Source organism: Chrysochloris asiatica, unplaced genomic scaffold (assembly GCF_000296735.1).
Source record: "Chrysochloris asiatica unplaced genomic scaffold, ChrAsi1.0 scaffold00354, whole genome shotgun sequence".
In the NCBI taxonomy this organism is placed as follows: domain Eukaryota; kingdom Metazoa; phylum Chordata; class Mammalia; order Afrosoricida; family Chrysochloridae; genus Chrysochloris; species Chrysochloris asiatica.
The window spans coordinates 1,708,952-1,731,648 of NW_006408872.1; the positions used below are offsets into that span (position 1 = coordinate 1,708,952).

General features: G+C 52.2%; 1 protein-coding gene across 1 annotated transcript in view; it reads right to left on the minus strand.

The window, feature by feature from the left end:
- OBSCN (obscurin, cytoskeletal calmodulin and titin-interacting RhoGEF) overlaps window positions 1-22,697 on the minus strand; it is a 247,856-nt gene that overhangs the window by 56,509 nt on the left and 168,650 nt on the right. The window contains 19 exon segments of the mRNA XM_006876128.1: window positions 2,001-2,279; window positions 3,292-4,159; window positions 5,913-6,286; window positions 7,309-7,582; window positions 7,875-8,185; window positions 9,152-9,427; window positions 9,593-9,865; window positions 16,411-16,486; window positions 16,761-16,957; window positions 17,313-17,585; window positions 18,061-18,333; window positions 18,419-18,685; window positions 18,911-19,177; window positions 20,131-20,394; window positions 20,788-21,051; window positions 21,371-21,634; window positions 21,969-22,083; window positions 22,086-22,243; window positions 22,634-22,696. Of these exon segments, the coding sequence (XP_006876190.1) occupies window positions 2,001-2,279; window positions 3,292-4,159; window positions 5,913-6,286; window positions 7,309-7,582; window positions 7,875-8,185; window positions 9,152-9,427; window positions 9,593-9,865; window positions 16,411-16,486; window positions 16,761-16,957; window positions 17,313-17,585; window positions 18,061-18,333; window positions 18,419-18,685; window positions 18,911-19,177; window positions 20,131-20,394; window positions 20,788-21,051; window positions 21,371-21,634; window positions 21,969-22,083; window positions 22,086-22,243; window positions 22,634-22,696 (5,136 nt within the window).

The window sequence follows — 22,697 nt, forward strand, 5'->3', positions numbered from 1 at the left end:
TAAACTATCACATAATTCACAATAAAACTTTTTTTTTTTTAAAGGCAAAATTGGTTTGTTTCCTACTGAGATTTAAACAGTAATTACAGTCTGAACTGGACTTCAAACTTGGGATACATAATAAGTGAAATAATTATGTTTGCTTAATGATTAAACTAGTAGAAATAATGATTCCTGTTCAGACGGCTGAGATTATTTTAGGGAATCCGAGGAAAACGGCTAGCTGGGTTGCCATGAAAAGAGCCTGGTGGCACAGTGGTTAAGCTCTAAGCTGTTATCTGACAGGTTGGTAGTTTGAACCCACTAGCTGCTCTGTTGGAGAAAGACGTGAGTCTGCTTCTATAAGGATTTACAGCCCTGAAGACCCTGTGGGTCAATTCTGTTCTGCCCTACAGGGTCTCTCTGGGTTAGCGGTTACCCTGAAATACAAATTCCCTTTTAGAAAAGCCCATGTTGAATTTAGCCTGTCAGTATCTTGTTTAGTTTCGGATATGCACTGAATATCTTCAATGTGTCAAATTACTTTATACATGCTGGACACAAGGATTAAGTAAGACAGACATGCTGTTGCCTCTTGTTTCTCCTTGTTTCGATTATCTTGGGGGGAACCATGAATACATAATCAGGTAAACAGGCAAGAGGGCATTTTTATGACCATAAAACGCATTTGTTCAAAATGAGATGTTTACTAGTGGTACTGTCCTAGACCCTTTGGGTACATCCGTGAGCAAAACAAACAAAAATACCACCTTTTATGAGACTGACAGTCTATCACTGTGTGAGAGAGAGACAATAAGCAATAAACCAGAAAACCAAACCAGTTGTTAACCAAGCTGATTCTAACTTCAAGTGACCTGTGTGTTGCAGAGTAAAACTGTCCTCCATATGCTTTACAAAGGCGTGATCATTTGGAAGAAAATCACCAAGCCTTTCTTCCGAACTGCTTCTGGATGGGTTCGAACCACCAACTTTTAGGTTTGTAGTGGAGCTCTTAATCTTTTGCACTGTCTAGTGACTCCCCCAATAAACAATAACAAGATAGATACATACTCTGTTTTTATATATTTATATATTTAGTTTGCATCTAGTTGGCATTCTCATATATTCTATGTGTGTGTGTGTGTGTGTGTGTGTGTGTGTACTTCAAAACATTCATGAACAAATGGAATCAAAAGATAATGGACTTTTTCCATGAATGTTTCAAAGGCTCTTGAGGGGCAGTGTGTTTAAAAGGGGAATGCACGCCTCTATTTCTTGTATGCTTTTTAAGAATACATAATAAAGAAATTATATTACAGCCTCAGAAACCCTATACAGGGTCGCTATGAGTCGGAACCGACTCCACGGCACATAACAACAACAACAACACATAAAGAAATAATGATTTAAAAAAAAAAAAAAAACTTGCTTAATTCCCACTGTTATACCATGATTTCCAGTGACAGATCAGGAAATTGAGACATGGAGAGATTAAATGGCTTATTCCAACTCACAGAGCTGATAAGTAGAAGAGCCAGAATCTGAACTCAACTCTGTGGTTTCAGAGTCTGTGCCCTTTTCCAACACACCACTAAGCTTCTCCATAGGGGCTTCCTAATCAAACTCATCTGAACAGAGGACAGGTAGATGGGGTAGGCAGGCCCCAGCCCTTCTCACCACTCCATCAAGTCCACCTTCTTCCCAGAGTCTCCATCTATCTTGCTGGGCCTATTTTGGGCCTGGACATCACTCAAAGTCATAAGATCCCCAGATTCTAGCCTACCCTCACCCCACCAAAATGGGGTCCAAAGGAAGATCCTGGTCTTGGCCCTAGCTCCCAAAGGAAGTCTTCATCACACACAAGATATTTAGGTCCCAAATCCTTCCTGGCTTGAGAACAATGCTCTCTGGATCAACTTCCCAACCCCAGCACTGTCCTTCCTCTCACCCACTTCAAGAGATCCCCCAGGGTCCCCTACATGACCATCTTGGAGTGATCCAATCTGAAGAGAAACACTCACAATCCACGCGGAGCTCAGCTTTGGTGGAGGAGACACCCATGTTGTTCTCAGCCAGGCAGCGGTAGACACCCATGTCTGATGGCACCACAGCCATGATAATGAGCTGGTGGCCACCCTGCTGGTCCTCATTGATCATGTAGTGGTCATCCTCTTCCAACACCTTCCCATCCTTGAACCAGCGCACACTGGGTACTGGCTGACCCGTCACCACACAGTCGAAGCTCACAGGATAACCATCCTGCACCTCTTGGTTCTGCAGCTCAGTCAGGAACACGGGGGCTGGGGCAGGGCAGGCATACAGGAGTTACTTGTGGCACCCTTCTCGGTACCAAACCCCAAGTCAAGTCAGTCATCTCATCTGCCATGTACATACATGACACCACCATTTGGGTATGGGTAGCTACACATATGTGTACACTAACCATTCATTTAAATGTGTTCTCAGACCCTGACTTTGTCATGAAGTGTCTATCTCTTTTCCATTCTTTAAGGACAATATTCTCTTTGCCAGCCTGGCTCCCAAGCTACTAAGATACAAGAAAACTAGAAGGCCATAAGTGTAGGGGGATGAAAAGTTTAAGGATGAGCAAAAAGTGTGGGTTGAGAGTCCAGTGGAAGTGGATGAGGAATTTGAAACTAAACTAGATTCAGGGGTGAAGAAATGATGCTGTGGGTTATTAATTATGCACCATCCAGTGTTCCTGTTTTATTGTTGTTAAATCATTTCCAACTCATAGAGACCCCGTATAGGGTTTCCAAGGAGTGGCTGGTGAGTTTGAACCATTGACCTTGTGGTTCAGTGCTTATCCTACAGAGCCACGAGGAAGATACAATTAAGTAGTAAAATGACTCTTTACTTTTAGCTGTTGGCTTATGAATGAGAAATGGTGCCCAGACTGGGCCATGTGGAATCCTACTTTTTAGATTTGTTACATCTCAAACTCTCATTAAAAACAAAAAATCTCTAGAAGATCATTTACATACCAATTTCACAAATGAAGGCACTGAGGCTCAGAGAGGATAATAATTTGTCCAAACCACATAGCTAATAATATGCAGAGCGAGGATTCAACTTCAGGTCTCTTTAGCATCAAAGCCAGGGCTCTCCCCACATCCCTCCCTGAGCTATCTGCAAAGAACCCAGTGCTGAAGCAAAGGTTACTCCTTCAGTATTCACCTAATGTTGGTCACTAGTGGCCTTGCTCCTAAACCCTTCCCTTTCCACCTCAAGGCCCCAGCTTCTGACCCCTGATCAAGGTGGCATGCAGACAGATCATGACATGATACTCACCAGTGTCTGAGGTCAGCAAACTGGGCGCTGATCCTGGAGGTACTGTTGGGGCCACTTTACCAATGCGCATCTCCACCCCACGGGGCTCTTGTTCTATGAGGTTGATCTCTACCCTGATCCCCATCGTGGCAAACATCTCCTGGAAGCGGGTGGCAGCACTGTGGGCCTCAGCAAGGGTCTCAAAACGAATGCAGACAAAGTGCTCATCTTCACGGTACGTCTGCCAGTCCCCAGGTTCCTCCAGCTCCACGCTGCCCTCCTCCGCACTGAAAAAGAGTTCCTCATCCGAGACTTCGGCTGGACCCTTAGAGCGGAACAGCCGATGCAGCCTTCGGGCGGCCCGGCGGAAGGCATCATCCAGTTCGCCCCCCGATGATGAGCTCTCTGCTTCACTCTCTGTCCCACTGACCACCACACAGGCACTGTGAACTGCACAGCCGAACTTGTTGCTCACCTGACAGGTGTAGTGGCCAGCATCGGCACAACCCAGGCCCGTGATTAGCAGAGAGCAGGTGCCGTCACTGAGCTGGTCGATGTGATAGTGCCGCCCATCTGCCAACTCCACGCTATCCTTCTGCCAGTGGGCCCGAAAGTCTGCCTTGCTGGCCACCACACACTCCAGGCGAAGTGCATCTCCCACCTGTGCCTCCGTGTCCCCAAACGTGCGGCTGAATACAGGCCCTTCCTGCTGCTTCATCTCCTTCCGAACCTTGTAGCCCTTAAAGGCGGCCTGGATCTTCACAGCCGCCTTGTCCATGCATGGGTCATCCAGGTCCTCAGCACTCAGGTCACCTGGTGGTGGGAGTGCTGAGGCTGGTGGCTCCTGCATCTTCTGTGGCTTCCCAGAGGTGGCTGCTGGGGCTGGGATCTGTGTGACATGGGGTCCAACAGGTTAAAGCTGACAGGACTCAGGGACAAACCACCCACACCTTATGGAAGGAAAGGAAACTGAGGGCTAGAGAGAAGGCAGGATGGACCCAAAGACACATGAGACAGACTTAACACCAGACAGCTCTCCTGACCTAAGACCCACCCCAGCACACCATTCTGCCTTCACCAGTTGGTAACAGCAATAGCTTTATGGAAGCAGTATACATTACCATTTTTATTGATACAACAAGCAAGCCCACCCTGCCTGAAACAACTTTCCACAGGGACCCAGGAGAACTGACTGATAGAGGTTATGAAGATGACCACAGAGTCTGGTTCCAGCTCACCAGGAAAATGTTCTAACAGTCAGAGTGGTTGGAAAATGAAAGACGAGGCCTTGAAAATTAGGGAGTGTCATGCGGGCTGTGAGGTGGGATAATGGGCATCTGGGGATAACTGGGTATCCCCTAGTTAAGATATCACAGGGAAAACTGACACCTAGGTGACTGACATCTGTGCCAAACTCAGTTCTCACATCCTATGTGTCTGAAGGTGCAGAAGTGTCTGTGGTCCTTTTAGAGAAAACACAAATATGATGCTGGCTGAGTACCATCCATGCCAGAGGCAGGTTCCAACAACTGGGTGATTTGCCCCAACCTGTAAGTGCATGAGGCACTGATGTGTGAGCATTCAGAATGCAGTTATGCATGACATACAACAACCGTTTACTAAGGCTGACAAGATGGCAGCCACGGAATCTGCCTGCAACATCCCAACCTGGCTACTACTTCTCCATTGTATCCCTGCATGGGGTGGATACCTAGCAAGTCTAGGCGTTAGCTAGATGGAGAGCGCAGTAGATAAAGGAGGAGTGGGTAGGAGAAGGACTCGTGACTAGATGGACAAGCCTGGGGTGGAGTTAAGCAGATGACTGAATGAAAAAGGCAATGAAAGGGTGAATAGATGGCTAGTGAGTGAAAGGTTGGGTGGACAGACAGATGAGACAGGAGAGGAGTGGATGGGTAGGTAAGTGGTAGATGGTTACATGGTTAGGGTAAGTGAAGAGGCAATAGGAAGGTAGATGAGGATTAGTGGGTGGCTAGGTTAAGGATAGTAAAAGATGGGTAGATGGGCAAAGGTGTGTGAGTAGAACAGAGTAAGAGGATGAATGCTTCAATCAATGATTGAGTGATTGGATGAACAGATGCAGGGATGAATGAAGAATCAAGCATATGGATGAACAGATGAGTGGATGAAAGAGTGAACACATGGCAAGAGACTAGAGTACTGGGTAGATTCCTAGTTGGGGTGGAGAGAAGAGGAAATAAGTGGTTTGAGTGGGAAGAGATAGGAGGATGGGAAGGTGAGTAGGTAAAAGGGTGAAGATGAGTAGATGGGCATTTAACTTTATGGGTGGATGGAAAGAGGATAAAGGATTGCAGGGAGAGGCATGCACAAGTAGGTGAGACGATTGTGGGTGAGTAGATATGAAAGGATGGGTGAAAGGGTGGTCAGAGTGGATGCGTACCTACAGGAATAAAAGAGCAGGTAAACAGGTGAGGGAATTCACTGATGATGTATGGAAAGAGATAAATGGGTGAACAGGTAGGAGTAGTAGGGTAGATGGATGGACTGCCAGATATTGGAAAACTACACGAGCAGGTACAGGAATGATGGATAAATGGCGGGTAGGTGAGTGGTGATGCTCTGAAACAGATGGGCCTCTCCTACAGGTCAAGTCAGAGGCTCACCTTGCTGGCAGGCGTTGGGGCACCAGGCCGCCCAGCCTTCTTGAGATAGGTTATCAGGGAAGGGGTGCCCGCCCGGGACTCATCGTCAGAGCTGGTGTGTGAGAGGTCGGCCTCACCAGTGCGCGCCAGTTCATCAGCTGTGGAATAGCCCTCAGAGAGGTAGGGGGCCACCTCCTCTGCCTCCTGCTGAAGGCGCTGCAGATGTCCGTCTTCCTCAGGCAGTTCACTGATGGAGTCCAGCGTGGGCTCTCGGCTCATGCGGCGTTTCCGGGCCAGCGCCTCCCACAACAGGTGCAGGTCGCCCTCCTGGGCGGCCTCAGGAGGAAGGCTGGGCTGAGCTGAGGTCTCACCCTCTGAGCCTGGGGTCAGCACCACTGAGGAGGACAGTGGATGGTCAGCCAGGTCAGCACATTCTGCTGCTGACTAGAATGTGCCCTGGGCCAGTGGTAAGCTCAAAAGGTTTCTGCTTTCCTATCTGGGCCAGTAGGTAATTCTGGATGGCATGATTTAAATTTACAAAACGTTAGAGGACTTTGCCCACTCTAGTGTTCCCCACGCAAGATCTCTCTGTTTCCCCTGGATGGGGCAGGCAGTGATCCAAATAGGTAAGGTCTCTGCCAAGTCACAAACTGTACTCACCTTACCCCTCCTGGCTTTGCTGAGATACAAGGCCCAGAAGGCGCACAGCCTGAGAAGCCAGCCCTGCTCTTTGTCTCCTGGATAGCTCTTACTCACAGACATACCACCTCCTCTAGAAAGTCTCCCTGGGTCTCTCTAGAGGTCCTGAAAGCTCCTCACAGGGCTCATGATACCAAGGGCTGCCTGGGGTCTGCCACCTCCCTGGGCAAACTGAGTGTCGCTGACTTAAGGAACTTCACAAGTAGAAATGCAGAGCCCTCAAGGCCCCCATGCAACAAGAAGGAATGAAGAGAAACAGGCCAGGCCTGCTGTAAACCCCAGTCCTGACAGCATCCCCAGGAAAGCAGGCTACTGGTGCAGTCACTTGTTACAGATGAGAAACAAGGCCAGTGAGGTTAGGTATCAGGTCACACAACCTGCAGGAGGGAGATCAGGGCTGGGGCTGCAGCCACATCAGCCAATCTGCTCTGATTACTGGCTGCTGCTGAAGACTCTGGAGGAAGCCCCCTTACATGAAGTATGGTGGCTAGGCTCAGGTAGTAAAGGGGCTCTGCCATTGGTGAGGTCAACCCTGGCCTTGAGAAATGTAGCGGCTGGCCTGGTTACCAAAAATAAGGGGTAAAAGATTGGGGCTGAGCCCTGTGGATCCCACTACAACTCCCTGTTTCCTGGTTTCAGTCTCCCTACCCTGGGAGAGTTGATGCCAAGAGGAGTCAAGGCCACCCCTGATGTCCTAGGGTTCCTATGTAGGACGCACCCTGGAAGGTGGTAGCCGCTGTGGAATCCTGACCATGGGTTGGACTGCAGCGGTACTCGCCCTGGTCCTCCGGTGTGAAGCCTCGAATGACCAGCGTCTGCTGCCGGCCCTGGGTGATGATCTCAAAGTGACTGCCAGGCTGAATACTCTCCATCCCCTTCTGCCAGGTAACCTGGCCGGCCTCGGCCATCACCTCACACTCCAGTCGCACATCCTCGCCAACTGCCACTTCCCGGCTCACAGGGGGCAGGGTTGCAGGTGTGGGTTCCAGGGGCTCTGTGGGGAGCAGCATCCATATATAGAGAATGGCCTATGTCAGCAAAGATGTTACTCTGGACCCCGACCCTCCTCAGAGCTCACAAGGGCTCTTGCCAACAGGTGAGCTTCCTTGGGGCTCGAAAAAGGACCTTGCCAGCAAGGGGAAGCTTCAGCCTCCAGACCTAACTATCACCCAGTCAGCACATGAGATACCAGGGCCCAGGGCAGGGGTTTAGGTTCAAGTGGAGAGTGGCTTATCTTGCCAACACAAGAACTAGCACTGGGACCCAGAATCAGCATCTACCTACCGTAGGACAAGGATGGGACTCACCAAGCTTCACCATCTGGGGCAGGTGCACAGGCTCCCCAGCACCCACAGGGCCCACGGCCGCAACACGGAAGCGGTATGTCTCCCCGGGAGCCAGGCCATCCACCACACACTCCGGCCCTGGCACCAGCTCGTGGCACAGCTGCCACTCCCCTGTGGTGGTCGCCTTCATCTCCACCCGATAGCCGCAGAGGCCACCGCCACCATCACTGGTCGGGGCCACCCAGGACAAGGTCACAGAGCGGCCACTGCGGCCCACCACTTCAGCATCCTCTGGGGGATCAGGGAGGCCTGCAGGCAAGTGTTCAATGAACACATGAATGGATAAAAGATAGCCCTTCCAGCTGAACCCAGGGTCTGGTGCTAAGGGCCTGGGGTCAGGTGTTGTCAGAGATCCAGTGGCTTGTGTAGGCCTATCTGGTTCTCTGGCCTTTGTTGGATGCACCAGATCCCAAGGCGGCTGAGGCCGGTGGCTCATGTATCTGAGTGTGTCCACTGAGTCCAGTCTAGAGAAGGGGAGCCCAAGAACCCCCAGTAGCCTTGAGGCAACCTATAGCAGGACTGAGGTCACCAAGACCTGCCTGATCCCTGTTGCCCCTGGAGGGCTCTGCTCAGGGAGCCTAGAGAGGAGAAGGTGTGGAATCACTGGGGCCGCCCATCATTAAGGATCACTGGCAGGTTCATGCAGACAGAGAAGTTCTAAGCCCCAAGTGCAGAGGGGCTGGCCAGCATCACCCTTCCCAGGGTCTCACTATGCTCCACAGGCTCAGGACCCTCAGAATTGCCTGAGGTACCTGGGAGCAAGGATGCAAGCATCTGAAGAGAGTCCACCCTATGTGCTGCCCTCAGTCTCCCTGTGAAGCCAGGATGTCAAGATAGCCACACACCCTGTTCTCCCTGACTCTGTGAGCTCTAGTTCACCTCCCACTTCAAGAAACTGGCTTTGTTCTGGGACCCAGAGACCCTTAAAGTGGCTCCGAGGAGGCCCGATGTGTTCTGCCTGAGCTGAGCTAGGAGGAGCTAGTCTCAAGACCAGAGCCCCAAAGGAGTCTTCAGAGCCCACCATGGAGGCCAAAGTCACGTTGGGGGCAGGCCAGCCTTAGGAGGAGAACTAAGCTACTCCCCAGTCTGGACAAGTCAACAAGGGCTCCCAGGGTGCCAGCTCCCATCCCAGGATTCATTCACGTTATCTGAGAGTTTCCGAGGTGGGAACATGACGAGACCTCGCTTGCAGGACCACCCCTGTGAATTACCCACCTAGTACAGTGAGCCGGGCAGAGGCAACGGCGTCACGGGCAGCAAAGGTAACCTCTCCAGCATGGTGGGGCTGGGCGCTTCGCAGAAGTAGGGTGTGGTGGCTGCCATCGGCAGTGACTGCCCAGTCGACATCCTCTGATGAGATGATGGCACCATTGAGGTACCAGGAAGCATCGCCCACAGACACAGCTTCACTAAGCTTGCAGTGGAAAGTGGCCTGTCCACCGGCCCTCACCGACACATCCTGTAGGGGCTCCAAGAACTCCAGGCGCCAGCCTTCAAACACACAAGCAAGGAGGTAAGAGGTGTTGCCTGGGCCACAGGGCACGGTAGGCCAATCAAACACATCCCCTCCCCACAGGGCATTAGATGATGCCTTCCCTCCACCACCACCACCACCACCCGTCCACAGAACAGGGAGACCCAGCCAAGGGAAGTCACCTTTAACAGTGAGGAATGCTGAGGTCACCATGTCCCCGACCAGGAAGGTCACCCGGCAGCTGTCCTGTGGCCGCAGGTTTTTGAGCAGGAGTAAGTGACGTAAGCCGTTCTCAAAGTAGACCACTTCGGCATTTTCTGAGGTGCGTACGGGCTCATCATCCAGCAACCAGGTATGGGAGGCCACCTCTGGCTGCGACAGCTGGCACTCGAAGAGTGCTTCCCCTCCTTCCAGCGCCTCCACGTTCTCCAGGCCCCGTACCACCGTGTTCTTGGCTGTAAAGGGAGCACACAGCTCAGGGACAGTATTGGCTCCTCTGCCAGCCAGGGCACAGACACATAAAGGTAGCACTCAGGGTAAACCATGGACTGGCCCATGCCAGGATCTCCACAGCCACCCATCACCACCTGTGGTTGGTCTGTGATACGATCCTGTAGGGGTCATCTCCACCTCAGGAGGAGAAATGGATGCTCAAACTGCAGCATGGGCCCCTAGGCCACACTTGCCACCCTTCATCATTGTCACAGTTCTAGCACCAACCACTATCCACAGTGTTTCACGCTCCTTTTTTTCCTCTCTCTCGTCTATACAATTACATCCATCTCCACAGCAGCCACACATAGACTGCACATAGCTGGTCATCTCTGGGACCTCCAGAGGCCAAACACAGTGCAGGGGTCTTCCTGGTGATGGTGGGCCTCTGCGGATGGGCATGATCAACCCACTGGTATTCTGCTCTGGAGAAGGGGGGTTCTGGTGGGCACTTTCAATCAAAGGGCCACAGCACAAAAAGCCATTGACTACATCGTTGAGCACCCCTCTGGCTGGGTGGCTCTGCCAGGGACCACACACACTCCTTGTTCATCTCCCTATGTCTAGACCAACTTTCCCTCCACCGACAGCATTACACCATTATTATGTTGTTGTTGTTGTTGTTGTTATTAAGTGCCGTCGAGTCAGTTCCGACCCATAGAGGCCCTGTATAGGGTTTCCAAGGAGCAACTGGTAAGCTTGAACCACCGACCTTGTAGTTCAAATGGCTTTGTATTCTGGTGCATTAACCCACAGTGCCACACCAGGGCTCCATCACTATAGATGCTAAGAAACACCATATGGGCCACAGATGTAAGGTAATGTCTGGTCTCAACAGAGATAAAGGACAACAGCAAACCTGAGCCGTGGCCAGGTAAAGAAATGAGATCTCCCTCAGGTTCTGTGTTGCTTATTTCAACTGAACCCAACGTGTCAAAGCTGAAGTTGACCTGAACCTCCTGTCCCCACCCTTACTACTTCCACTAAGCATCCAGTCCAAATTTGTAATTTCTCTGCTCAAAACCACCAGTAACATCCCGTCTTACTAGGACTGAAAGGCCAGATCCTGCAGTGGCCACAAGCCCCAGATCCAGGCCCTTAACCCTGTTCCCACCTTCGAACGGCACTTCCTGTCTTGACCCTCACAACCCTTAGGCCCCAACTCAGATGCCACTGTGTGAGGGATCCTGTCTGTCCATCTTATCAAATTGCAGTCCCTGTCACCCTGAAGTCCCAGAGAGGTGACCAGTGGCCTGGATCTGGTCACCCCTTGTTGACTCCAGCTTGAGCAGTAGTTGTTTCTCTCTCTCTCCCACCTGGACAGTGTCAGACTTCTGTTATAGGACATGACCTCAGCTAAATTAAGCCTGCCTCAGGGGCTGGGGCCCATAGGTTATCATCCCTGAGCTACACATGGGGATGACACTCACCTGCCCAGGAAGGGGCAGTGCTGGGATTTGAATCCAGGATTGCAGAGCTCAGCCTGCCTCCTCTGCTCCCGAGTATAGCTTTACCCAGGCATTCAGAATCACTACTCCAGGCTGCCTCATTGCCCACCCCTCTCCTAAGGCCCTTACCCCACCTGCTGCCTGCCTCCTCCCTGAGTTTTTCTCAGCTATCTTGGATACAGAACCTTTGAGAGCAACTTCTCCTAGGGGCTATCCTGCCCTTACCCCCACCCTAGAGGAGTGGTGCTGGAAGAAAGCAGGGCTTGGGAGGGAAGGGTCAGGTCCTGGTGCAGCCAAAGCGAAAGCCACCGCTGTGATCATGCTCGGAGTTTTTATCATCTTTTATATTTTCTCTTTAGTCTCATTCTTTTGGTCCCTTGCTTTTATTCCCCATCATACTGTAGGCCTCATTGTATAGGTCTTGGCTGTCACTATCTGCCAGCCCCCCATTCTAGCACATCCCGAGCCTCACCAGGTCCTGGCTATCACTGCCTGCTGCCCTCCCATCCTGGCACAGCCTGGGCCTCGCTGTGGCTGCGGCTGGGTCCTGGCTGCCAGCTGGGCGGCCTCACCTTGCACTTGCAGCAGGGCCACCACACGGGTGCCCGCAGCCTCACAGGCATAGATGCCGCTGTCGCAGGGCAAGGCCGGCCTGAGGGTCAGCCTGGCCACGTTCCAGTCCTGCTCTATGATGACCCGACGCCCGTCGGCACGCACCTCCTGCTCATCCCTCTTCCATGTGGCCTGCACAGGCCGGGAGTACTGGCAGAGGAGCTCAGCCGTGCCATCCTCCTCCACCACCAGGTCCTGCATGGCACTGACCACTTCCACCGTGGGATCTGTCGGCCGACACCCCAGGAGAGCATTAGGCACAGCAGCACGGCCACACCCCCTACTGTTGCTACTGTGGTATCAGTGGCTGCAAGCTCAGGCAGGCAAGCAGGGAGCTGCATGAGTGAGAGACAGGTGTAGAGTGCTGGTCCCATAACCCTCTTCACCTACACACTAGGACAAGTGGCCACACACACCTCACATGGCCCCTCCACCCTCAGCAGTGTCATTGGGCTTCTCTGTCAGGGTGGGCCCTCCTGCCCTGTGTTCCACCTCTGCTAGCCCAGGGTTCTGCCCCTCACTCTGCAGGGGACACAACAGCCCCTCCTGACAGCCCTCAGGCCCTGGCACATGGCCTTCCAGTCTAGCCTGGCTACTCTGCAGGGGCCTTGAACCTTCCAGCATCTCATATTCCCAGGGTCACCTGAAATTCCCAGGGTCCTGCATCACCTCCACTTGTTAAAATTCCACTCATCCAAAGACTGTGTTCTCTCTAAACCTGAATACTCCAAAACTTTTACAGAGGTTCTGGATTGTTTTCCCAATCTTAAGTAAATACTAAATGCCAGTCTATAAAGAGGAAGTTGTGCTCATCCTTTTCTGTACAGCTCGGGGGCAGCAACACTGACTGTACCCCCAGACCCAGCCACTGGATGTGGGGTAGGACCTCTGTCCCCCAGCACAGCGTTTGGGTATCTGTGTAACAGGCAAGGCATGGGACCATGATGTCAATACTGGAGGTGGGGGTTAGGCCTTTCCCATCAGCCAGCCCTTCCCAAGCCCACAGTGGGTGCAGGCAGAGGCCCAGGGAGGGTGCTGTGACCTTCTGTCAAAGGAATTACTGGAGAAGGAGGCTACTATCACCCTCCTCACTGCCCTCTGAAGGTGCCTGAGGGACAGGGACTTAATAGTGTGGGGAATACTGAGGCCCAGCCAGTGGCAGGCAGCAGCCAGGCGGACAATGCCTAGGGGCCTATGGAAAGGTTGGGCATAGGTTCTGTCTTCTGCTTCACGTTTCCCCCAAGCCTCCTGTTCTCAGCTAAGAATCAAGGCAGGATCCTGCCAGCCGTTCTCATGACTGCCACCTGCAGACAGCACTGGAAGGCACTGCCCAGTCCATGTCATGAGGGTCAACCATGATCTGTCATGGATCCAGCTCAGAAGCCTGCAGGAAGCATGCAGGTGGGGGCAGAAGCGTTAGCATAGAGGTGGAGCAGCCCACCTGCCAATACCTTTGATCAACAACTTGGCTGTGGAGACCAAGGGCCCCGCCCGGTAGGTGATGGTACCCGAGTCGGCAACCCCCAGGCCTGAGAGTGTGAGGGAGTGGAGGGTCCCATCACGCACAGCGATGGCGCTCTGGGGGCTGTCCTGAAGCCGGGTCCCATCCAGCCACCAGCGGGCCTCTGGCCCACCAGCGCGAGACACCTCGCAGGAAAATGTGGCCACCTCCCCCGCGAAGACATCCACGTTCTGCAAACCACGCACCAGGCGTAATGCTGCCTCTGCGTGACAGGGCGAGAAGAAAGGCCTGAGCTGGCCATCCTGGGGTGTTCCTATGCATGGGTTCTCTGCAGTCACCCTGGGATCTACTTGGGTGGGAACAACTCTGGGGTCTACCTGGGTAGGGCCATTTTGGGGTACACCTGGGTGGAGCCAAAAGAAGGTGGAAGGTGACCTGGGTTGGGGGTTTGGAAACCAACCCTGCCAGCAAAAATGGAAGCATGAAAGCTCCACTCTCAGGTTCTGTGCCCATTCACAGTCCTGTACCCCCCTCACCTCAAAACACCCCGTTTCAGGGACAGCTGACCAGTGAGGAGGCAGAGCAGTTCTGCCTCAGGTCCTGTGATTAGGGAGCCTCTCCTATCTGAATCAGCATGGGGTGGGAAACAAGTGAGGAGGAGAGGCAATGTGCCTGCCTGGAAGAGGAAGGTCTGCTTAAGGAAGCAAGCACCATGTCCCTGAGGTGTGCAATCCTGAAAGATAAATTCTCCAGGTGTTCTCTGAGGTTCCTTTAGTGCTAATATTCTGGGACCCAAAAGCAGGCTGTCACACTGTCACACAAAGTGGCTTGGCTCTAGAAGCTTCCCAGACTCCACCCCAGACTCTGGCTGCCCTGTGCCCTCCACATACTCCTCTTCCCATCTTGTCCTCCTCCCCAGAAATCTCCCAGTCTTGTTCCAGCAGGATTAGTGATAGGACTGAGATCACCCAGGGTACTGCTGCCCTCACAGCCAAGACCCCGCCCACCATGGGTTAAGAGAAAGATGAATTTGGGGCTGATATGGGAGAATCAAAGGCTTCTTCACCACCTGCTGCTTGGGGCTGGGGAATGGGGACAGAGTTGTTCCCTCTTTCATTTTCCATGTAGAGTAGAGGATCTGTGCACCCCTATCTGTCCTTGTCTTTGAGCCCCTTACCTATCCAGACGTACATTATGCCATCTTGGGTGCTCCTCACAAAGAGATAGAAACTAGCCTCCAGTTGGCAAAGTCTAGATTTTTTTTTCCCCACTACCCACTGTCACTCAAGTCCCTGGGTAGAAAGTCAGAGGGGGCAGGTAGAGAGAGCTCCCAGAGGTACCCTCTTCAGCACAATGCCCAGGCAGGGCAGCCAGTTCAAATGTCTGCCTGTGCTCTCCTCCCTCAGCAGACTCTCCTCAGGAAGCCTCTAACAACCTTTCTCAGTGTGCATTGTCAAGCCAGCAGCAAAGCCCCCAAACTGCCAGGTAACCATCTTCCCCAAGTGACCAACTTCTGCACTGTCTGCATGTCCAGTCTCATCCAGCACTGGCTCCAAAGCTTGACTTACTTGTCACATGACTTACCAAGGCACTAACTAAAACACACTCTGTCCACCGAGATCTAAGCTCTGCAGTGGGGCCAGGGCCGGTGTCTATACGTGAACAGGCTTGCTCAGGCTGGGAACACCTTACCTAGAATGGGGCTTAAGAGCAGCACTCAGGTGGACCTGCAAGGTCCAACGTAACCACCCCACAAAGCCATCCCCACACAACTGCCCACCCAGTGAATTCATCAGACTCTTCTTAATCCTTGTTCAAAAGAACTACGAAACTCCCCTTCTTCCATTGCTCAGCTTTAGAGCATTAGCACTTTGAACTCTTTTACAAACCGATAGGCCATAGAATAGACCACAGTTACCCAGGCCCTGAAGACTTGGGGCATCTGAGACATCAGGGCATACTTTATCTCCATGTCTAACTCCACCAGCAAATTCAGGACTCCCCTGAGGGTACACCTGTATCCAGTCAATCTCAAGGTCTGGGACTTGGTCAAAAGCAGGGGATTAGAGGGATTTTTTTTTTTTTCAAAAGAGGTATGAATGTAAGGAGCTCGGGTAGCGTAGTGGTTACGAATCAGGCTGTGAACCTTAAGGTCAGCAGTTCGAAACTACCAGCTGTTCCGTGGGAGAAAGATGAGGTTTTCTGCTCCCATAAAGATTTACAGGAAACCCTGTACAAGGTCATTATGAGTCGGAATCGATTCCACGGCACATAACAACAACATGAATGGTTGGGTGATGAGTGGGTGGATGGTAGATGGTAAGTGGTGGATGATGAATGGATGAATGATGGTACATGGATGAAGAGATGGAGGGATGGTGAATTATGGATGATAAATAGATGGACAATAGTAGATGGATGAAATAATGGTGAGATAGTTAATGGATGGATAGTGGATGATGAATGGATTTTAGATGAATAGGTTGTGGATGAATGGGTGAATAATCAATGGATAGTGGATGAATGAATAGATGCTACATGGATGAGGGGATGGATGATGGATAGATAGAGACCAGTTTGAAAACCAGGAGTAAAACAGCAGAGGTGGGGCTGACTAGCTTGGCAGGCAAACTATAACCCAAGTTGAAAACAGCGTCCTTAAAATCCTGTTTGAAGGTCTGAGGCATATAATCTATGAGCAGGTGTCCTATTACACCAGTGCCATGAGGGATGTGTGGGTTTGCATCAACAAGAATGTGCATATATGTGCCTGTACTTGCAGCATAGTGTTAAGTAAGTGGACAGTTAATGTTCTCACCAGCCCACCTGGCCTGGCCCTAGCTTTAGTGGGCAGATTCCAAAGCAGAGTCAGTGCTGTGGTTTTCTGGCCACACCTTCCCATAAACAATTGCCCATGAGCTGCCCTTCTAAGAGAAGTTCTAGGGCCCAGGAGGGGCTGGACCAGGCATGGGAGAAGGGTGCTCACCTGTGATCTTCAGCTGGGCTTCTGAGCTACACAAGCCCACTTGGAAACTGATCGTTCCAGCATCCTCAAGAGTTACCTAAAGACACCAACATGGAGATACTCAGCCGCAGGAGACCCCATCCTGATCAGGAGGGATCCACAATCTCCCCATGGGGTCAATCCACCTCTGCTCACACACCCAGGGCAGGGGCTCAACACCTCCTGAGTTAGCACCTCCAGGAAAAGCATTTGAATGGGTTGAAGTCCTTTGTAATACAGTGAGAACCTTCCCCCAGGGATCTTTCCTCCCAAGACTAGTGGTGGGAGGGTCCCTGGGAGCACTGTGAGGAAGCCGGTCCTGGTGAACCCACCTTGTGCAGCGTGAGTACATGAAGCACGCCATCCTGCACTGTGATGTCATTCATCTCGTTGGCCTGCAAGGGCACCCCACTCAGAGCCCAGCAGGCCTCCTGGCCCAGAGCCCTGGACAGCCGGCACCAGAAGCGGGCATCCTGGCCCTCGCTAAGCTGCACGTCCTGCAGAGGCTCCAGGATGGTCACCTCAGGGACTGGGCAGGGGAGGCAGAGGCATGGCTCAGGTATGGCTCAGGCCTTCTCCCGGGTCCTGCCCCTGTTACCCCATCCCAATTCTTGAAGACACAGAACAGAGAGAACATATTTTCCATTCCTTTTGACTGAGGCAGGCTGTAGCCGATGGAGGTAGTAAAGATGATCAAAGACTGGGAAGTCCACCACCTGACAGACCCCCAGATCCCAAGTTCCATTCTTCACCCTGACATTTTGTGCCACTCTAAGAATGTCCATCTGTGGGTTTCTCTTCCCCAGTTCCTGAATCCTCCCAAACAGGAATCCTTGGTTGTCTGTCTCTGTCCCTCCCACCACAGCCCACACTAGCCCCATTACCTCGGACAGTGAGCTGAGCAGAGGAAGTGCAGAGGCCCACGTGGAAGGAGACAGTACCAGCATCCTCAGGTGTGACGCCCTTCAGCCGCAGTGTGTGGGTGCAGCTGCCCTGCATGCCCACCTCAGTCACCTCATTACTCTGCAGTGGCAGGCCCTGGAGCCGCCACTCCACACCTGTGGTCACAGGCCGCGACACCTCGCAGTGGAACTCCACGTCCTCATCAGCTTGTACCTCAGCATTCACCAGCCCCCGCACAATGGTCACCTCAGGCTCTGGGGGTGGTGAGGGGATCTCACTGATGGGTGCCGCTCTGGCTCCACTCCTCTTCTAGGAAATCTGCCAGGCCATCCCATGTTCTCCTCCCACCTTAGCTTCATCTGTCCACAACACTGTCACCAAGCTCAAAGCCCACCCACAAATGACTTTGAACTCGTCTCGGGCAGAGACTGCCTGTATGAAGTGGATGAAGGATTCTTCCCAGCCCTGCAGCCAGCCCCGGGAAAGTAAGGCCTTCAGAAAAGACACTCTAGGGGCTGCTCACTAGTAGTTCAGGGGTTTGAGCCTCACCTGCACCCTTCCCCCAGGGTATGGGTGTGGGGATGACACAAGAGAATTGGACACTGGGCCCAGCCCCCAGCCACCCCTATGGACAAATCCTGGTAAGAGTGGTGCTTGAGGCAGGCCAGGTGTATCCCAGGTGAACTGTAAGTGTCTGGTGTGGTGGTGGGGTCCCAGGTAGTTCCTCACCTTTGACTTTGATGGAGGCCAAGGTTCTCTGGCCATCTACCATGCAGGCATACTCTCCTGTGTCCTTGGCCTCGAGCCCTCGGATCAGCAGCTCACACCTGGCTCCCTGGCGCCGCATCTCGTACTTAGGGCCCCCACGAAGTTCCACGCCCTCCTTTAGCCACTGCACGGGAGCCCCTGGCTCATCCACACTCAGCTCACAGCACAGCCTCGCAACACCACCCACCTCCTGTTCCATGCTCTGCAGCTGGGCCTTGAACTGGGGCCTAGGGACTAAGGTGTCAGGGAGAGGTGTTAGGGCCAGTAGTTAAGATGGAGGAGCAGCCTGGTGGGTAGGGCAGGACGGGGTGGGGCTTACCTCGGACCAAGAGGTTGGCTGTGCTCTGTCTCTGCCCTGTGTCACAGGTGTAGTCCCCACAGTCCTCCTGCTCGGCGCTGCATACCCGCAGCTCGACAACTGCACCGTCCTGTACCATCTGGTACTTGGCACAGGGGAAAAGCTGCAGAGAGCCCTTGCGCCATTCCACACTGGCTCCTGGTCGGCTCAGTTCACAGCACAGCCGCGCTGTCGCACCCTCATCCACTTCCTGGGGTTGCAGCTCCCGCAGAAACAACACAGGTGCAGCTACATGGGGGACACGGAGCATGAGGGCAGATCCCAGCTCCCTGCCCACAGGACCCAGAACACACATCGCAGCCAGCCTCAAGGACAGGCTATGTCCATTGCAAGCAGCGCACAGACCCTCCAATCTGTCCCTGGGGCAGGAGCACAAGCTATGCAGAGACTGAGTCCTGCCAAGCCTGGGTGAGGCAAGGTGGGTAGCAGGCAGGTCTGGGAGATGGAGCCCACCTGTGACTGTGAGGGTGGCACTGGTGCTTTGGGAGCCACAGGTGCAGCTATACTCCCCAGCATCTTCCCGAAGGAGATCGCGCAGAAGCAGCTCGACCACAGGCCCCTGCTTTCTCAGCTCCAGTCGACCACTGACCTGCAGCTCCAGCCCACCTTTGCTCCAGATCACAGCAGTATCTGGCATGGACAGCTCACACCGGAGGCTGGCCGTGGAGCCCTCCTCAGCCTGCAGACTCTGCAGAGGCATTGTAAATACCACCTGGTGGGCTGCAAGGTGGGGGAGAGGAAACAGGGTCAGTTCCAAACTACCCCCAGAACCAGAAAAAGCCCAACTAGGGAGAACTAGGCAAGGTACTGACTCCAGTCTCTCCTCAGCTCACTCCCCCACCTGCAGTGCCTAGACCAGCATGGTAGAAACACAAAAGAGGGAGTAGAGGTGCTTGTTTGCTCAAAAGTAAAAGAAAACATGGTTAGGGATCCTGGGGAGAGGGGACTAACCCAGGGTTTCCTCATGCTAGACTTCCAAAAACGGAGGACCCAAGCAGAGCCATGTTACTTAGGCTATTAGGGCAGAGTGGATCTTCTCAAACCCCCTCAGGGGACTATACACTCAGAGCTCCCAGGGCATGGCTTCTCCTCAAATCCCCCAAGGCAGAGCTGTGTCCTCTCATACCCTCCAAGGCACAGCTGTATCTACCAGATCCCCCAGGGAAGGGACTGTTAAAAAACAGACCACCTCCAAGGCAGACTTTCTTTTTCACAGGATCTCCCAGGGTAGGGTTATGTCCCTTCGGACCCCTGAGGGCAAATCTAAGTCTCCTCAGACCCTCCAGGGAAGGGCTTTCTCCCCTGCAGACCTCCAATGAGTCTGATACACCAGAAAGGTCAGATGTCATTCTACCCCACAGGGACTTGTTGGGATATCAGGGAGGAGAGCAGAGCTATGAAAAGGGCAAGCAGAGGACAGAGAGTAATCAAAAGGATACAAAGGAGGGGTGAAGACAAAGAGGAAGTGAGCATGGTGCGATTGGGAATGTAGAGGATTTCAAGAAGCACCACCACCACCACCAATCTATGTGGTGACATGTGGTCTTTAACCCTTCAGGTGAGCAGGAGGAAGACAAACATCATAGGGTGAACAGAGGACAAGAAAAGATAGACATGAAGGAAACAATAGTGCAAACATCACCCCACTGATCCACATGGCCACACAGTTTTACCCTTCACGGTGAGAATTGCTGAGGTCCTCTCCTGCCCGCAGACACACAAATACTCCCCAGCATCTGCCACAGTCAGGCCACGGATCTCCAGCTCACACATAGCCCCATGCTGCCTCATGCAATATCTATCCCCAACACTGAGGGTCTCAGAACCCTTCTTCCACTGCACAGGGGCGGCCTTGCTCAGTTCACACCGCAGTGTGGCTGTGGTTCCTTCTGTGGCCTCCTCACTCTTCAGACTTTGTATGAATCTGGCTGGCAGGGCTGGAAAGGTCAAATGGACATGGAGAACATCATACTGTCTGAAGAACTTTGTGTACAGGACACAGATGTCCACAAAGGAAACACATAAGCTCCCAAAGAAGCAATGTGATGGACAAAGAAACAAGTGAACAAATGGTAAAGGAAGCAAATGGTCACGAGGGGAACAGAACAAAGATAATTCGAGATGAGCCTCGAAAACATGAACATCATGGAATCTACTGGTCAAGGGGGCCAAGGAGGTGTGAGAATCCAAGAGATCTCAGTCACATGGAGATCAGACATCCATAAAGTCTCATGGGGAATTTGACACAGGTGGAGACAGAAATGGTGACATGGGACACCATGGTGAAGACATCATGCCACACAGATCACTAGCACACATGCAGTTTTTACCCTTCACAGTGAGCTTTGCTGAGGTCCTCTCCTGCCCACACACACACCAATATTCTCCAGCATCTTCCATAGCCAAGTCATGGATCTCCAGCTCACACATGGTCCCATCCTGCCTCAGGCTGTATTTGTCCCCAGTTCTGAGAGCCTGAGAGTCCTTCATCCACTGCACAGGGGCCATCTTGTTCAGCTCACATCGAAGTATGGCTTTGGCCCCTTCTGTAACCTCCTCACTCTTCAGGCCTTGTATGAATCTGGCTGGCAGGGCTGGGAGGGCCAAATGAACATGGAGAACATCAGACTGTCTGGAGGACTTTGTGCATAGTACATGCACACACATACACAAAAAATACACAAATTCCTAAAGGAACAAAAGAATGTACAAGTCAACAAATGGACATTGGTAAAGGAACAAGACAGTCATGAAAGAAACCGGAGACAAGAAAGAGAGAGCCTTGTGAACATGAACATCACAATATCTACAGAGCACAGACATCCACAAGTCCCACAGGAGCTTTGGTATAGATGGAGGCTGAAGGTGATGATGTGGAGACAAATGGTCCACATAGCCACAAGAGGTCTTTACCTCTAACAGTCAGCATGGCTGAGGTCTTCTCCTGCCCACACACACACGAGTACTCGCCAGCATCCACCAGAGCCAGGCCCTGAATCTCCAGTTCACAGGTGGCTCCATCCTGCCTCAAGCTGTATCGGTCCCCAGCAATGAGGGTCTCAGGGCCCTTCTTCCACTGAACACGGGCTGCCTTGCTCAGCTCACACTGCAGTGTGGCCATGGCTCCTTCCATGGCCTCTTCATTCTTCAGACCTTGTATGAATCTGGCTGGCAGGGCTGAGAGGGTCAAACGGACATGGAGAACATCAGACTGTTTGGAGGACTTTATGTACAGGACACAGACACCCACAGAGTAACACGTGAGCTTCCCAAGGAACAAAGAAAACAAGCAAATGAACAAAAGATGAGGAAAACAAATGGTCATGGAGAAAGAGAGGACAATAATAATAAGACATAACCTTGTGAACATGAAAATCATGACATCTATTGGTCAAAGCAACAACATCTATTGAGAAGCAAGGAGAACACTGGAGTTCCCAGTGAGATGGATAACAAACATTCATTGAATTCTATGGAGGTTGGCTCAACAGACCCACATGGCCACACATACTTTTATTCTGTATGGGGATAGCTGCTGAGGTCCTCTTCTGCTTACAGACACAAATGTACTCCCCTGCATCCGCCACAGTCAGAGCACTGATCTCCAGCTCACACATAGTCCCATCCCATGCTGTCTCATGCAATATCTATCCCCAGCACCAAAGGTCTCAGAGCCCTCCTTCCACTGCACAGGGGCTGCCTTGCTCAATTCTCACTGCAGTGTGACCGAGGCCCCTTCACTGGCCTCCTCGCTCTTCAGACTTTGTATGAATTTGGCTGGCAGGGCTGGGAAGGCCAAATGCATATGGGGAACATCATACTATCTGGAAGATTTGGTGTACAGGACAAAGTCACCCACAAGGAAACACATCGACTCCCAAAGAAGCAATGTGATGGACAAAAACAAATGGACAATTGCTGAGGGAAGTAAATGGTCACGAGGGGAACAGAGGACAAAGATAATTAAAGGTGAGTCTCATAAACATGAACATCATGACATCTACAGGCCAAGGGGGTCAATGAGGTGAGAGAATCCAAGAGACCTCAGTCACATGGAGACCAGATATCCATGGACACTCATAGGGGATCAGACACATATGGAGACAGAAATGGTGACATGGGACACCATGGTGAAGACATCATGTCACAGATCACTAGCACACATGCAGTTTTTACCCTTCACAGTGAGCTTTGCTGAGGTCCTCTCCTGCCCACACACACACCAATATTCTCCAGCATC